We start from the raw sequence: 18,429 nt of genomic DNA, 5'->3' as shown, positions 1-18,429 counted from the left end.
TTGCATTGTTATAAATCCAGCCCACCTGCTTTAGAGGGAGGACTGTCTCAAAGCCCAAACTCACTTCCGCCGGGCTGTGGCTCATTCCTGTTCACATTTCGTCACCTAAATTAATGTTTGAGAAAACACACTGTTAACAACCTCGACTGTTGCGTGACGTTTCAAGTAAAATACTTGCGACATCAGCACAGACCAACATAATGCACGAAGCCCTGCTGTTCAGTATGCAACTTAGAAACTCCCTCTGATTTTTACAACCAATTACTGTGATGAATGATTCATCTATTAAGTGTGTTTTGACAGTGACCATGGGTCAACTCCAGCCTCAAGACAACACAAGATAAGAATTAACCCTTCAAATCAATATCACAGATTATTTTTTTTAAGCTAAATCATCTGGATTTTGTTGGGCATGGGTAGCTGTGGCCAGCAGGTATCTGCAAACACTCACCTATGGTTACAAAAACAAAAATGTGCCAGTCGGTGCACCAACTCTGAGGCTTCAAATCGTGTGGCCAGAAAGTCAAAAGGTGATAGCCATCTTTTATGTACAGTCTAAGGTCAATTAGCATAAGTAATAGGGATGTGCCGACTCGATGTTTGGACTGGATATCAGCCTGATATAGACCCAAAAAGGTGGAGCCCATATCAATTCAATTCAATTCACTTTTGTTTATACAGCGCCAAATCACAACAACAGTCGCCTCAAGGCACTTTATATTGTAAAGTAATCTCTCTGACAATCATCCGGTGTCGGTCAACACAGTTCACTTCTCTGTTGGAGTCGGAGGTGTTTCACTGTAGCTACACCAACAGCTTCTGTCTGTATGTTTGCAAAACTGTTTAATTTAAGAACAAACTGTGGTTAAAGTGAGCGACCATGGGTGAAAAGATCAGATGTGGCTTTCTCTCTTTCTCTCACTCATTTGCTCACTTTCACTCTCACTTTGTTCAGAGAGTTTGTCCAAGACGTTAGAAGGACGCTGCTTTAAGCTTTCATTATACTTGTGATAAAGTAACGCGTTGTTAATGCCATTAAATATTATTTCACTTCAGCTGTCTCCTGTCAGCTCCGTAGCTGTGTGACAATGAAACAGTAGCAGACACTGTGATATTCAAAGTCAGTCCAGTGCAAATAAATTAGAGGCATAAAACAAGTACATTGCTTTTCCATTGTATTTATCTTCTTGATATCAATTATTATTTAACTAACACCAGAAATTCTGGAAATTTCTTGAATGTATTTTTTTCTTACACTTTATGTTACAAAGTTTGAAAGGATTTTTAAAGTTGAGTCTGATGTTTCTTTACACATATAACAATGATTCTCGGTCTCTGCTGTTCAGTTATGGTCACACATTATTAATTTAACACTGGTATCAGCTCAGTTCCTGTTATCAGCAGATACACACAGTCGAGGTATCACTATGGAACTAGAAGAAAAGCCGGATCAGGCCATCTTTAATAAGTAAAAGGCTAAAAAGCGAGCTCTTCTCTCTACATCATTAAAGCTGCCTCCTTTCGGAGATTCAAACCACGCCAAAGCAATAACTTAAGCTACAGGCATGTTTAGCACTGCGGAGACACAGAAGTGTCCTGAGCCACTGCTCATCTCTTTGTATTTGGTGGGAAAATAGTGAATAGCCTTCAGAGATTTATTGAAATATTCGCAAACACACATGGAAATACAGTAAAAAGAAGCCTGAAAGTCAATAACTTTATGACCACCTTTATTCTTCAACACAGCCTGAACTCTCTTAGGCAAGAAAAATTAAGCTGTTGCCAATCAGAAGCTTTCCAGATGCTTTTACACAATGGAACAAAAATCTCACTGTGCTTGTTTCCAGCACCACTGACCCTCCACCGTTTTTTTGCAGATGTGGAAATGTCCAAATGTCCACAGAAAAACTTTGAAAGACCGTCAGAAAGCCTGGAGGACTATTGTTCAAGACCAATTTTAAAAGGGAAGCAAAATATAAAGAAATCAAGGGCAGCTCAAGAATTTTGAACAATACTGTATGTCTACACTCAGTGTTCATAGATCGTTATCTTAAAAGATCTGAACATGTGCTCAGGGGGGTTAAAGCCCTGCTAGAGTCCCTTCAGATCTTCATTTTGCTCTGTTCTGTCTGTCCTGTACAAATAGGCACCAGCAGATCTTGTTCAAGAAAAATCACTTAAATAAGCTTTTGGCTTTGAGGACAGTGATGGCCCTCTACACACTATGACTTCAAAGCTGATTTATTACTAACATTTGTTTTGGTTTTTTCTACAATATGCCAGCATTTGGAGGTCTTAACTGTGAGATGAAATAATGTCCAATGAGGCACTGTTAGTGTGTAACGTTCAAAACAACTGAAAATAAAAAAATAAAAATGTACTTTTCTTTCATTTTTTTATGCAGTCTGCTGAACCCAAAATAACAAAACATGACAGAGAATTTAGTGCTCCACTTCACCCCATCCACATAACACAGTTTAAATTACGATTATCATTTCTGTGTTTTTCCATCCACTCCACATCAATCAAAACAGGATAAACTGGAATTTGATTGAAGGGTCGATTTTGCGCCATCAAAGTGCCTCACCACTCTGCCTGAATAACTAGGTGCCTGCCAGCCACGAAGAAGCTGCGACATGGGAGCTCTGATCTGAGATCAGAGAAGATGATGTCTGTCAAGTGCGGCTGTCCGAATGAGGGCGAGCAGTCGCTGTTCTTCAGCAGATCGTGACCGCTGGCTGACAGCGTGAAACTCTCGATCACAGGGTGCAAGGTTGGCTGAGCTCTCAGCTGCTCTGCTCAGCTGTAGCTGGCCTGAATTTATACTAAGTTTGGCATGCCACTCACTCTCATAGATATACATGAAGAAAAGATACCAGCCCATACAATCCAAGATAAAACGTCCAGCTTTATTATGTCAATTTTGTTCTTTTTGACTTTTTTTTTTAGACCCACAAAGAAACAGAAACTATAAATTTATCAAAGCAGTATGAAATGCTTTAATTGCATTACACACATATCCATAACTGACACACCTGTGCACAGTTCCCCCCTGAGGGACCCCCAGATGTGTAATGCATTCACAAGTAAAGCCCTGCCCCACATGCTTTATTCACACTCAGCATGCCATTAGCATAAGACACTTATGGCAGGCATCATTAGCTTGTATGTGTTTTTCCCCCCCTGACAGGCTCTCATTAACTGTGGCAGAACGGGCAAAGACTCTCAGCAGGGTAAAGACTTTTTCCAAGAAGAACTCAACTACTTTGCCAGGGTTTGAGCACGGTGAAGCAGAATATATATATATATATATATGTATATATATATATATATATATATATATATATATGGTAGCAGACGTCTTACTTATAGAGGGAGTTGTGCTGCACAATATCTGTTTTAACAGTCAGGACAGAGAGTCGCAGGCTGTGAAGGTATTGTGTTGTTGCAACAAATCAATATCTCTTACAAGGGTGAGCGGTTGATGAATTTTAGTCATTATAAAAGCAGAGACACTGAAGGTGTTTTTGTACAACTGTGCAGCATTGCATCATCAGGCAGTGTGTGGAGTGGTGGTAAAAGGTTGGTGCTAGAAATAGACACACAACCTTCGGGCTGTGGATGAGTTCATGGAACTCGCTCCACAACTCCAACTCGTGACTTCATTGAAGAATGTGATACTCAAAAGCCCAAGGGGACAAAACATGAATTAATCTTATAGCTTTCCTACACTCAGGGGCAACCTATCACATCATGTATACACTATAACTATTCTTTCACTGTAACATTTTATATACACACACACACAAAAATGTAAATGGGACCTCTGCTGCTCATTCCATGCTCCGTATTTTTATTCTTGAACTCTACTAGAGAGTTTTCATGACTCACACTTCAAAATAATCCTTATTTATCTTATACCAGGCCTTCGTGCAGCTCCCCAGTTTATCCTCTGTCTGTAAAAAGTGATTTTTTCCCCTTCCCTTCTCCCCTCCCCTTCATGCCAACTTTCTTCCCACTGGATGCCCCTTTTAAAGAGAAGGTTTCATCAGCAGCAGGTGGGTGGGGCTTTTGTGCTCGCAGCCAGAGCTGTGGGCATGACCGTATTCGGAATATCTTTTATCATTGACATCATGCAGAGCCAAGAATAGGAAAAAATGGTCAGTGTGAGCATTTAGGACTGTGAACATCAGATTTATACTACACGGCCAATATGGCCATTTATTTCAGTGCCCAGTGGATTGAGGTATTTGATGTTATGGGAATGAAGGAGGTGCTTGGTGGCATATCAAATGAGGACAATTACATTACCAGAATAAATGTCTCTAATGCTACCAAAAAATATTCCTGACTAAACCACAACAAAATACTCAGTCAGCACAAACTGCAGGCCCACCTGTAAGCCAAGGACCGGGCACAGTGGGGCATTTAAACAGCACGCAGAGAGAGAAAGAACAGATAATAAACTGGTAGTTAAATCCAAAATTAAGCCTGCAACAGTTCGCCTGTCTCCACTGCTTCACTCAACACCTAATAGCCTAACTGCACTTTTGTGAGTGACTCAGTCTGACTTTCAATGTTTGCTGTGGGAGGTAAGTCTCTTCCTAGCGAGTAAGAGAAGTTTCAGTGAGGGGAGGGAGTGAATGCTGTTAGGAGCAGTCACCTTCTTCTACTGGAGTGTGTCAATAAGCTGAGGATGCACTGGTTACTGGTGAGTAACCATCACCTGTTTACAATATTATCATGTTTTTTTACAACACTTAATAAATGTTCTATTTTTAACTATGATAGTCGACACTGGTAAGTCACAACAAACACACAGAAAGTCCCAAACCTATGCAATTCATCCAGGTGATGCTACTCAGCCAATCACGTCACTTCATTGAGGATGTGTGTGTGCATATGTGTGTTTGTGTGTGTAATCAGAAACGTCTGTGACGAGACGAGATGCAGAAGTCCCAAGAAGTAAGTGAGGGAAACAGAAAGAGAGAAAAGAGCTGCTGTCCGTCTTTCCTGAGCTTGGTTACATGTGAAATGTTGTTAACGAAAAACAACGAAAGGGGAAACTCAAACTACTTTCTTTTGTTAATTTAAGGACTTGAGAAAACTTTCTCAAAAGCCCTTCTGAAATGTAAAAGAACATGTTTTATTTTATTATTAGATAACCCTCCAGCCCATATTGAAAATAAATAATAAATATTGTTGAATATTATTTTATTTGAGAATCGGCCGCCACTTTGGTTTATTGCAGCCAGAAGTTAACATGGTTAGTTTCAAGTTTCATTCATAAACTGGAAACGTTCTGGTAGATAGTTGCCCAGATTATCCTGTATTTATAAAATGTTTTTGTTTATTCACAATTTATTTTTGTTAAGCAGAGCCAGTATGATAAAAACAGTCATTTATATAAATAGATAGTGGAAAAACAGTAACTTTCTGTCATTTAATTGTGTATCTATTACTTAACCGCTTTGGTGTAGTACGAATGAAAATTTGGGTGGAGACTTTATCAATCTTCCATTGTGCCAGATTGGCGTCTTTGCCAGGCCAATTCTGGTCCCCAGGCCTTATGTTTGACACCCCTGACCTAGAGAAACTCCAATTTCTGCCACTTCCATGTTGGCGCCATTATTCCGCTCTGGAAAAAAAACTTTAGAGCTATTTGAAGTCATACTTCAGACTGAGCCCAGCATCCACCATTGTCACCCTATGTAGTACAATAAACCCCCTTTTCTACGTTGACAGCTCAATCAATAATTAAATTAACCATTAACTGGTGTCCTAGATCCTTCTTTAAAAAAAGCCATTCAAACATAGGACAGCTAAGCCTTGAAGAATAAAACTAATACCTGCAAAGTAAGGAGAAGAAAATCTGCTCATGGCACATTAATGACCTATTATATAATCCAAGTCATTTCTGTCATTTAAAATTTTTACAAACCCTTTAAAATCACATATTTCAGCTGTGCAGTGAAGCAATGAAGCACCTTTTTTTTCCCAAACCCTTCACTTTACTGACATTGTTCCTTGGAAGGGCAAGGATGATTGAGCAATCTCTAAAGCGGGGGGGATAATAACAGCATACCTCGCTGCAAACACGGCATCTAACACAAGACTTCCACAAGCTTACTGCTGTTAAACAACCTAATCCACTCTTCAAGTGATTGTTTCCATGGATGAACAGTTTGGGTCACATCTGCTGGTGCTGGCAGATGTCTCACAAATGGATGTTGCGACTTAGCAGCAAATACAAATGACCCATATCGCTGGCCTAGAAATGTCAGTGATTCCAATTTAACCAGCGATACAGCTGAGGGACAAGAACACTATGAGAGGTGCTTACACAGAGGCATAAAATCACCTCTCGGTGTAGTCATGCAAGTCATTTTCACAGCCACAACTTTTCACAACACTGGAAGATGTTTACACAAAACTGACCTGAGCTACTGAACCCTCAAAATTATCATGAGATCTTTACACAACTGGTATCCAAGAGGACCTATCAACATTAATAACTCCAAGAAAAAAAACTATTTCGAACCAATCTTTTAGCCTACAGCCATGGCCCTGCTGGACACTTTTAGTCTATTTTCAATCCACTGTTGCTAGGGGAAACTTCAGCACTTGTAATTTCTATGGCAACCCACTGTTCCCAATGCTAGCAGATCCTGTGATTTCTTTGCAAGGGTTTTTAATGCATATATTACCCTGGTCCACTCTTGCCTCCTAAAGCTTGGTTATTCATAGAGCTAATGGAGGAGTGCATAGTGGCTGGCACTTTGTCAATTTGTCATTTCAGCATGCTGGTCACAGCTGACGCTCTCAAACACGCTGGCCTGGACCAATGAAGATGTCCAACTGCACCCAAGTGCAAGAAACAACTGTGACTTTTAAGAAGAAAACACTGATAACAAATAAAACTGCTCTAATTATCAGTTTTTTAATGATTGGTCTAGAATATCACAATTTGTGCAATTAGAAAGAAGTTAAAAGTAGAGCCTGACCAAAATGGGGTATTTAAGCCCGATATTGACATTTGGTGATTTAAAAATCTATTTTTTGTTATCTATTTTTTCTTTCTGACAAAGAAAATCTCTGACATTTGTTAGGTGCAGTTATTTATGAGTCCTTAGTAAGAGAAAACTATAAAGTTTAATGTTTTATTGTACCAACAAGTTGTGGATTACTCGTTTACTCTTGCCTGACTCTGCTCTTATGTTGTGTTTGTGTTGTTTCAAACACGTGTTGACAACAGAGAAATTGCAGAGTGACCTCTAGTGGAAAAAGCAGGCAATATCAACACTGATACCATGGTTGAAGGGTGTTTCTTTCATCTCTTCTTTACTTTTCTAAACATTCATTTATGAGCTGTTATAAATACTGATACCGATACATCTAGCTAATAGCTAACATCAGTCGATACACAGGTTGGGTTTAAGCAAAAACTACTGAAGATTTAAGTCTACATTTTAGGCATACCCAGATATCTTAATGCCCATTCAAGTGCATTTGGCAATTCATCAAAGTATTTTCTTTCTAATTCTAATTTATATGCATGCTTCTACATCCACTTCAAAGCCTCTTGATTCTGTGTTGGAATTACGACTTATTTAAAAGTCTGTACTACAAAGACCACCTGTTTACCTGCTGACGCTTTATTCACTGGCAACCATAAGACAGGATAATCACCAGAAACCCCACGAAGCAATATTATTCAGATTTTTAGGACTGCAATGACATATATTGTGATTTATAACAATTTTCCACTGCAAATTATGTGCTTAAACTTAATCTTTGTCAATATATGAGATAAAGTTTTTTTTATAAATTATTAATTGTATTTGATTTTTATGCTGAAAAATGAGATCACAAATACAACCCCTGTTATCACGTATATCAGTCTGTGATTGACTGGGGGTCAAGCTGGGAATTACATGGAGTCTATTTCTGATAACACAACAATTAACTGTGATGAATATATGTAAAAAATACAAATATCACATATACATAAACTCACAATTAACTATTACATTTGCTCTCATCAGCCTTCCTGTTCTACAGGAATATAACCAGAGTACAAGCAGCTGGCAGGCTGAGTCCCCTCGGGTTGTGCTCATTGACAAAGACTCTTTCAGACTGATGGCAATCTGTTTATAAATTAGACAACAGTTATTTGCAACCCTTTGACAATCTGAGAGTGACTGCAGTCAGTCCAAGTCAGACTGTAACTGTTTGCAGACAAGCTGCCTCCTATCAGGCGACCTGTGCTATCACCCTGTCATCAAAAGCGGTCACAATTGAAATTCAATACAATCACCAGGCAGACACTGGTTCTTGTTTTTAGATGTAGATGAACGATGTTGCGTTCCTATTTTTACCGGTGCGACTCAGCTGTTAGCTTTGTCTGAATTAGGCAGCTTTGTCAAACTAAGTGTACCCAGTGTTGGATGGATTTTCAGTCGAGCCAATTTAATGTAATTTTGCTCAACTAACATTATAACAGGATGGTGGTGCATGAGATGATCCCTCTAGTTCGTACTATTTCCGGAGTATTTTAATTTATTTAATAAGTATTTGAAATTTGGTTACCCTGTATCACACACATAATCACCATGCAACATGTCGCAACACTATATGCTGTATCGATCCCCCACGCCCAGCAACTACTATTGCACGTGTGTAAATTTGTGATAAAGCATTATGTGTTGTTATATTACGCAGCAATCTCGACCTTTTAAAATTTTCACAGGTCACAAGAACTGCTTTAAAGTAAAAAATAATCTGACCATTGTTGAGTATTCATGTAGTTTAACCAAAATGAGCCTCAAAGTCTTCTGAAAATAAACAATTAAGCTTTACACCACTGACAACAACCATACATTTGTGTTCACAATTACAGGTCTGACAATGATTTTAACCTGACGCCTAAAATCTCTAAATACCGATTTGTAGACGAGTTTCCTTCAAGGAGAAGTTTAAGCAATTTAACAGAGCTATCAGCGCTGAAATCATCGAAATATGATCTACAGCACTCAAGACAAATGTCAACGAATTATCGTGAACAGGTGGGTCTGAAATCCTCTCAGATGGTTTACCATCTACAGCCCATTTTACATGCAGGTTCTATTAATAGGAAGTAAACTCCTACACAGAAACGAGCTTCTCTGAGGTACAAAAGGCCAAAAAGCTGATATCTCTGTAGCTGAAACAGTGTGCTGGAAACATCCTCGTGGATTTGTTGCACAACCAAAGTTATCCTCGCACATGCCTCTTCATCAATCCCATTTAAGTTTGTGCTGAGATCTGAATCTGTCACTTTACTTTTCGCCTCGGGGGTGGGACCAGGTCCTGAGAGCTTTCACTACAGACCTTACAGCTGGATCCAAAGCCAAAGCCAGCAATTACCCAGCAGTCCCTTCCCACTGCTGGCGTGCCTCATCTTCAGCAATTAGCACAGAGGGTGATATTCTACACGCTGCTTTGATCAAATGCACGACATGCTGCAGAGGCAGCAAAATACAGCTGAGAAGCCCCTAATGAAAGAAAATGAGACGTTATTAATGCTTGATAACGTTAATCAGCAAATCGGCGAGCACTCTCTCGCTCGGCGGTGCCACTGGAGTCCCACGGGGCCGCCTCAGCTGGAGGTAAGAAAACATTTGAGATGCACTAATGACTGGGAAGCTCGTACGCGTCCATCCCGCGTGCGAGCGCTGCACAATCGCTGAGGCAGCAGCACGGAAAATAGATGGACACGATCTAGCTCCAAGTCTGACACACAGTATTAAAGCACCTATTTATTTCAGTTCTTTGGGCTTTTATTTTGACAGAAAGTTCAATCAAAAGGGTCGCACAGTTGAGCCTGAATACACGACTGTAAGCGGGAAAGCCAATTACGCTCCTCAAAGCCAAGCTCGCCGCATCGACGTTACCCGCTCACATTTTGTTGATGTGACAATCAAGCACTTGGGTGCTAGGGGTGGGTAGGGTGGTGCTGCTGTCAATAGTCATTCCACTTGTACGCGAAATCCAATTTTTGCGGCTCCTTCATCTCTGCAGGAGATACAATAGCGGCGGAGTTTGTCAATGGGTTCATCTTCTGCGGTTTGGTTGCCCTTTCTGGGCAAATCGATGGACGGGTGCGCGCTTCCTTAAAAAGTCAAAGCAACAAGGTAACTCTACTGTAAGTACGAGACCAGCGGGGATCAAAGATCTCCAATAAGCCCGGCGCAACAAAAGGTCGCAGCTGTTCAGTCGGAGCACTCACAGGCACCAAGAGTGAGCATCACATCACAGGCTGTTTGAAGATGCCATTTGAGGGGGGAGGGCTGGGGGCGAGTTTCCTTTTTGCTGCTGCACACAGCTCTGCTTTTGAAGACACTTCCGTCAAATGGCAAATTGCCTGCACTTATACAGAGCCTTTTAGAGGTAGATGGGTTCTTACAGAGTGTTTTCACAATGTGTTTTCCTTGCGCACACAAACGGCAGCTGCCTCGGGGAGCAATTTGGGCCTTACTCAAGGACGCTGTGGCAACACGGGCAGGGCGGCCGTGGCTCACCTATCATGTGGCCGACGATACCTTCTGACCCTCGCATCGTTAATTACAGTCGAGAGCTGGTGTGAAGTCTCTTCAGCAGCTCTGGCGAGGTTGGAACGTGGTACTGATGGTGTGCGAGACAGTCGACAAACTGCTGATGTAAACAGACGCACACTTCTCCACAGTAAACTAGCTTTCCCTGTTAATCCCCGGCAAATCCTCCGAGAGCCAACGGGGCCATTTTGGACAGCACCCCGTAGTCATCATTTACATTCATCAGAGGAACGCACTGGGGGCAGGGGTAGGGTGAAGTGCCAGACTGAGCGCAGCATTATCAACAGAAATAATGTCACAAAGCACCCCGAACAAAGCCTCTGTTTTAATTAGATAACACAGTGTCAATTCAGAGGATTCAACGGAGCACAGCGTTCGCAGGAAACGGGGAGGAAATGGTGAAAGGAAAAGTTGCAGGACGGATTCTGAGCGGGGCAGGAGGGGTTTCTCGACTGATAAGAGTCACCCAGCCACCGGGTGATGGACTTCAGAGTAGCTTTTTTTGGGGGGGGGCTGCAGAACTGACAAGATGCACATACTGTACCCAGAGGTTACTGCCTCCACTGCTAGGCTGGAATAATAATGAGAAAGCATAGCAGCAGAATATTCATAGGCTGTCACATTATAGTGATTCTTGAAGAGCAGGATGCATACAATATGAGGTGTAGTGCAAAGGAAGAGGGGGAGGAGGAGGAGCAGGGGGAGATGTGTGAAGGAGTCCATGCAGACAGGCTTCTTGAAGTGCCTGAGCGCTGGTCAGTTGTTATTAATCACACTACTGCCTGTAGAGAGAAGCAGACACTTTCCATTCATCTTTAATTAGCTGGGATTTTTTTTTCTTTAACAGGAACACTTGAAGCCGGAGGGCGCACCTGTTGCAGAGAGGACTCTGCGCGAGTTTGAGCTGCTGCATTTAAAACGAACAACATCATCCACGTTGATAAAAATGTCACCGGCATCCACAGGTGTCCTCCTGCCCGCCAGAACACGCCTGAAACTCCTTTAATGCCAAACTGGACATGCGCCTTAAGCTATGGTTAATGCCACCTGTGCACGTGCGCGGTTCCAATTAAAACGAAGACTAAAAAAGGTGTTTTTTCCACTGTGACTGGCTTACCTTCAGAGTCTCTATGTCCAGAGTAGCCGACTGCTCCATTTTCCAGTGGCATTTGTCACACTTCACATATTTCCACAAAGTTGACGCGAACGCGTGAAATTCAGCTCCCCCGCCGCGCGGCTAGACCCACTTCTTCACTCTCATTACAGAAAGAACAAGAGAGAAATGAAGAGGCATAAAAAATATATACCTACTGTTTCAGGAAGGTTGTTTTTTTTTTTTAATGTATATATTAACTGTACACTTAAGTTGTGTTTAAGCTGTATTGTGTACGGAAGCCGGTGTTCAAACGGGCTGCCGTCTAATTAATGTACTCCGACTTGCGCTCTCCCCCTCCGCAGCTCGCTTTGACGCGCTTCGCTCTCCTTCAAAACTCAACAGCCGACAAGTATGACGGAATAACCCGCGGGACTTCCGCTGCTTAACTTCAAAATAAAAGTCGGAAAATGGTGTCGCTTATTCAGCGCTGCTCAAGAAGGGGAAAACACAGCAATCAACATGCTGTTTGTAGTTATAAGCGATTTAATTTACTTTAAATTGTGCGAATTAATCTGTATACAGAAGTGACCACGTTCTTCTCCTTCTTCTTCTGCTTTAGTTGCTTTATTAGCTGTCTCCATCAGTCAATCCCAGCATCCTCCTCTATCACACCAACCCTCTGCATGTCCACCTTTACTACATGACCCTCCTCTGAGGTCTTCCTCGTTTCCTCCCCACTGAAAGCTCCTTTTCCTACATCCTTTGTTGGATGGTTCTAGTTCAGGAGCAGGTCATCTAATAATTGGAAGGTTGGTGGTTTGATCCCTGGCTTGTCAAAATATCTTCGGAAAAGATACTGAACCCCAAGTTGCTCTCTGATGCATTCATTAGAATGTGGGTGTCTTCAACTTAGTCACCTCAATGTGTGGTAAAGAGCCTAAAAATATAGAGAGAAACTCCAGCAGCCACTGGCAACAGTGGGAAGGGAAACACTCCCTTTTAACAGGAAGAAACCTCTGGCAGAACGCATCTGCTTTACACTAATACATGTGTACTTAAACTATAAAGGTCAGTCTTTCAAGGATGCCAACATTCACATTTTGGACTGAGAAGACATGTGTCTTTAAAAAGGGGTAAAGGAGGCCATTTATGTCCACCGTAAAGGACCATCATTGAACAGAAGTCATGGCTTACGACATGACTTACGACAGTCATGGCTTACGGCACCAGCTGTCAGCCACCCACAATGCCATCCTGAAATCCCTTCAACCCCCACTCAGACCTTGCCTCAGGTGACCTCATTAGGTCACATAATGGTATAGGGCACAATGATGACCCAAGCCTTTTTCATTAAATTCATTGGATGACTCACACAATTAAGAGTGGGTCCACAGACTTCAAGACCACCGCCAAAGGGGACAACCCCCACAAGAGGTTAAATACCTGGCATTCCCCAACAAATTTATTTTTAAAAAATATTAATAATAATAATGGATTGCATTTATATGGCGCTTTTCGAGTCCCTCAAAGCACTTTACAATTCCACTATTCATTCACTCTCACATTCACACACTGGTGGAGGCAAGCTACAGTTGTAGCCACAGCTGCCCTGGGGCAGACTGACAGAAGCGAGGCTGCCATATCGCGCCATCGGCCCCTCTGGCCATCACCAGTAGGCGGTAGGTGAAGTGTCTTGCCCAAGGACACAATGACCAAGACAGACAGAGCTGGGAATCGAACCGGCAACCTTCCGGTTACAAGATGAGCGTCCCAAGCATCAAGTTCTCATAATAATAATAATAATAATAATGATAATAATAATAACAGGGTGACATAACAAACATCAGATGCACTTTGTAATGACTAGGAAATTGAACTGAGCTTCTGTTTTAAACATTGCAAAGTAGACCGTTTTAATCTGAAAATAAGATATTGTTCAATTTCCGGTTTACTCCTAGTGAACTCCGGTTGACTTTACAAAATATAAATCCCACTTAACGGACAATCTAAAGGCAGAAATTGGATTATTCTGAAAGAGCCTAAGCTCTCCGGGAGAAATCAGTAGACACAAAAATGTGAGAGTATTTGACACTAAATGAACAAGCAGGTCAGCACAGAGTTTGTTTCCTCTCTGTTAGTTAAAGGCATTAATGTCACTGGCTCATTGTACAGCTCCATCAGCTCCCAAAAGTTGGTGATTGTTGCACCCTGCAGGAGGCACACCGACAGTGCAGCAAAAAGGAGGCGATCTTTATGTCAGCGTGAGTGTGTAAAAACACAAACAAACTTCTGGTGCTCATTAAACTGGGCTTGAAATCAAAGATAAATCAGACTGTGCGTCGCTTACGTTGCAATCCGCACTTTGTGCCCCTCGATTTTAGCGTTGGAGTCCATTGGAGCATTTATATAAGAGTCCCAGCAGAGGGGGAAAACGATATTCCAGCCAGACAAATGCAATCAAGCCAAGAGCTCCCAAGCTGAAGGATAAATAATCGACCGTGGATCAATTTATTCTTCATCTCAAAGATGTCAGACGCCAAGCAACTAATGGCACAGAAAAGGTAGACCCCCCCTGCTTTCCAACCTGCACTGCACCGTGCGTGGCGTATTTTGAAGCAATGACAGATTTCAGGAAATTAAAATGTTCAATCATATTCTCCATGTATTGCACTGGCTGACACTGTAGCAGCCAGGCGATGATCTATATGTGCTGCTTATTCTCGTTGTCGTGTAGCCCTCGTTTATTTGAATGATGATCTTCGTATATCTCTGTGTGTCTGTGCGTGTTTTCCTGCAGTGCTAAAATCGCCGCTGGAGCCGTTGTGTGTGTTGAAAGCGAAATAAGAGGAGATGTGACTATCGGTGAGTCTTTTATATCATTACGACCTTCAAAATAAAGAAAGAAATAAAGAAAGAAATCTACAGCTGCTGCTTTAAGCTCCATGTAAATCCAGTTCTTCATTCACAGGCGCTAGAACTGTGGTCCACCCAAAAGCGCGGATCATAGCAGAAGCAGGGCCTATAATCATCGGAGAGGGGAATCTAATCGAGGAGCAGGCGCTTATCATTAACAGGTAACCCATAGGTGATGTGTGACTTTACAGTCTCGCTTCTTTTTTTTTCTTTTTCTTTTTTTTCCGAGTGATCATTTTCATGCACACTTTCATTCCTTTAATGTCTCTTGATAGTTATCCAGAGAATATAATGCCAGAGTCGGAGGGAGTCGAGCCAAAGGCCATGACAATCGGGACTAACAATGTGTTTGAAGTTGGATGTGGTATCCTTTGCTGTAACAATAGCCATTGTTTATCGAGGCCCACGAGTGCCAAAAATAATTAAATAAATACGTAATGAAACCTTTAATTAAATATGTGGTTAATTAATTTAAAATGGCAATGAATAATTATTTAAATATATGAATAATTAATTATGTATCAATTAATATAATACATTTAATTAATTATTTGTATTTGTTTCCAATTTTAATGACTTAATGACACATTTAATGATGTATTTGTTTGATTCATTTTGGCACTCGTGGCCCTCTATAATTATTAGCACATCAATAAATACATACAAACCTGATTTTTTTTTAATTATTATTATTTTTAAATTATCTTTTAAATTTTGTTGTTGTTGCCTTACAAGTTAAAATGATTTTCTCTTTTGGGAATATTGTTGTCCATATAGAGTTTGTCCACCAGAGGGCACTAACAGGCTTTGGCTTGCGCATCACATACTATGTACATACAGTACAGTGCAATTACTTAATGCTCATTTCCATCTACCCCACACTTCTATTATATTCTAAAAAGTAACTGTTCTAGTAACTATTCTAAAAGTAACTGTGCTGCCTCTAAATTCATCCACTCAACCCAGCTGTTTTCAAACATGTGGGGCAGGCCTCCTTGTGAGAGACACATTTGATTTGGACGACATGACATGAATGTGACATGAACTGTTTTATGAAGGGGTAGTTAAGAAACAGGAGGCCAGTTTTTTTTGGGGGGGGGGGGGGGGGGGGGGGGTGTTTTTTGGCACAGTGTGTGAAAACTGTTTTGTTTCCTGGAATTTAAAAACATGTAGGTTGCCATGCCAACAAGCAGTTTTAATCAATTTCCCTTTGTTTATTTTCTATGAATTTTTAACTCGAAGATGTCAAACTGTGGCAATTCTTTGAAAGACGATGATTTAGTAGAAAAATACTTCGTCGTAACACATTCGTAAATGATTAAATCTCTGATTAAAAACTCCACCAGGTTTACAGGAAACCAATGATCACAATCCACATAGCGTTATCGCCTCAGGCTAAAGATGTAAAAGTTACCAGCAGTGCCAAAGGGGGCAATTTTTGTTGGCTGACTGGCCGAGTCGCACCCCTGTGCTGAGCAGGGATTTTCCTCTCATGCCCGAGAGGTTTAGGACAAAGTAGTGCCATGTTTAGTTGCAGTTTATGCACCACAAACTGTTAAATAAACAAATTTTTTTTTTGACATAGTTTTGAGAATGTTTGAAGACAGTGAAGTTAAGATAACAAGCATTTCAAATATTGGAAAGTCTGATTATTCATCACTGTGTCATCGTTTCCTTGTATTTGTGCTCAGCTGGGATCCTTGGTATGCATTTTCGGCTAGTTTTTAATGTGCTGCATCACATTTCAGTCAAATTTATCTTGGATCTTTTTTTATTGTTATTGTTTATTGTTAAAAAAAAACATTATAAAAAACAAACTTTTAGATTCCAAAGTGGGCATGGTGGAAAAATTTTGAGAACCATCATCTTAAGACAACTTTCTTCTGATTGGCTGTCACTATCAAACAGATGGATTAAATGGCTGGTGGGTGGAGCTTCTGTGGTCACAGCTATAGCTGTGTGCCTGAGATGACTATTTTAGAGCTATGCTCTCGCTTTGACATTGTCCAGAGTAGAAAATGAGTTCAGTGGTCACAGGGATTACTTGTACTTTAGTATTTAAAACTTTGTCCATGTTTACTCACTACTGTAACATGTGACAGAAAATAAGGAAAAGCACATATGAAAACAGCAATATAAGCCAGTATGCAATATCTTTTGATTACATATCAGTTGTTTCATTCCCCTGATTTACTGGTTGAAGTCCTTGACAATTCTGACACAGTCTCTCAAGCTTTGAAAATTGGAGACAACAATGTGATTGAGTCCAAGGGTAAGTACTGCATTAACATTAGATAAAACTCGAGTCTTGAGCCTGCCCTGAGGTCTTGATATTTTGCTTCCAAGGATCCAGACTTTAAAGTGCTCTTGAGCAATAGTTCTCCAGGCTTTCTGAAGGTCTTTTAAAATTTCTCATTGGACATTGGCTGCTTTTTCACCCATTTCCAGTCTAGTCCTTGTACCTGACCATTTTCGTTTGTCTGTCAAAGCCACTCACTACCAACCTATCAATCATTCAAGCATAAAGTCACTTAGCTAAGAGATGAACTTTGTATTTGACAGTGTTGTGTCACAACACATAACAGAAAACCTAGCAAAGATTACTATAATGCATCATTAGCTACTGTGTTACTAGCAGCCTGTCACAAAGACAAATTGTTTGTTCACGTCTTTACTTAAATCTACAAAAACCACTAAAACTCACGTGTAAATATGGTTTTACAGTAAGCCCAGTTTTCATATTTTTCACAGTGTGTTTTTCTAATGTTCATTGCCAGCTGATCTCGGGAGGAACGTGATCCTGACCAGCGGCTGCATCGTCGGCGCGTGCTGTCAAATCAACACGTGCGAGGTCGTGCCGGAGAACACAGTCGTGTACGGATCAAACTGCATCAGGCGTGTGCAGAGTGAAAAGCCACAGGTCAGTGCTTCATGCTGATGCTTGTCTGCGATCCTCCAGGTTCTGTTGGCTTGTAGGCACATTTGTAATAACCTAGGATGATTTTTAATTTATTTTTTAATCACATAGCCTCAGACTCTGCAGCTGGACTTCCTCATGAAGATCCTTCCCAACTACCACCACCTGAAGAAGACGGTGAAAGGAAACGGCACGCCTGTAAGAAACTAATGAGGATCCAGAGGATTGAAACCTCCTGCAGTCCCAAGCACCTCCAGACACAGACACCTTACACTCATGCACTTCACTTAAATTCATGTGTACTTATCTTACACTTTAGCATTTCGCTGTCTGATTCTGATTCTTCATGGCCGTCTTCACGGATCCAGCGAAAACGACCACGTGCACTTTGGCTTTTTAGATCACTATTGTGACTATTTATGATCTACTTTGGACCTGAAATCTCAAATGTATCATGTCTGTTTATGTTAATGTGTCTCATCTATATTTATAAATGTTCCAATAAAATGACATAAATAATGCAGTAAAGATTCAAATAGGTTTCCTTTCAAGCTCAGTTTATTATTATATTATTTGACCACTAGGAGGAACTGTTGAGCAGCTCTTGGCTATGAAGCCTTTGTTTCATCAGGTGATACAAAATATCCAATTAAAGCAGCATTTATAAATAACATGACTAAAAATATCGTTTTTGTGTGTGCCAGAAATAATACTCATACGATCGAGTTTGTGCGTGGTTAAAAATAGTCCTTTCAAAGAAAGCGTGATTTGGCTGCGACTCGTTTATCATTTAATAAATGCGATTACTGAGCAAAAGTGAGGCCTTGAAAAGATAAGAATGGGTGTGGCAGCCCCCTTTCTTGGATATGTTGGTGTTGCCAGTCATGTGCCATCCCACCAGGGGTTGCCAA

General features: G+C 40.9%; 2 protein-coding genes across 2 annotated transcripts in view; one reads left to right on the top strand and one right to left on the bottom strand.

The window, feature by feature from the left end:
* Window positions 1–12,094, bottom strand: part of LOC100690306 (zeta-sarcoglycan) — a 53,742-nt gene extending 41,648 nt beyond the window's left edge. Inside the window, exon 1 of the mRNA XM_003450333.5 lies at window positions 11,710–12,094. Coding sequence (XP_003450381.1) covers window positions 11,710–11,748 — 39 coding nt within the window. The 5' untranslated portion in view covers window positions 11,749–12,094. The remainder of the gene's footprint in view (window positions 1–11,709) is intronic.
* Window positions 12,095–14,028: 1,934 nt separating this feature from the next.
* dctn6 (dynactin subunit 6) lies at window positions 14,029–18,189 on the top strand. The gene is made up of 7 exons (XM_005468253.3): window positions 14,029–14,249; window positions 14,486–14,550; window positions 14,657–14,762; window positions 14,877–14,965; window positions 16,826–16,873; window positions 17,379–17,521; window positions 17,630–18,189. The coding sequence occupies exons 1-7, from the start codon at window positions 14,215–14,217 to the stop codon at window positions 17,726–17,728; spliced, it is 585 nt and encodes a 194-aa protein (XP_005468310.1). The 5' UTR covers window positions 14,029–14,214; the 3' UTR covers window positions 17,729–18,189.
* The last annotated feature ends 240 nt before the right edge of the window (window positions 18,190–18,429 follow it).

This window comes from Oreochromis niloticus, linkage group LG3 (genome assembly GCF_001858045.2).
Source record: "Oreochromis niloticus isolate F11D_XX linkage group LG3, O_niloticus_UMD_NMBU, whole genome shotgun sequence".
NCBI lineage: Eukaryota > Metazoa > Chordata > Actinopteri > Cichliformes > Cichlidae > Oreochromis > Oreochromis niloticus.
Note: the sequence above shows the minus strand (reverse complement) of the source record. Positions and strands in the feature narration are given on the sequence as shown.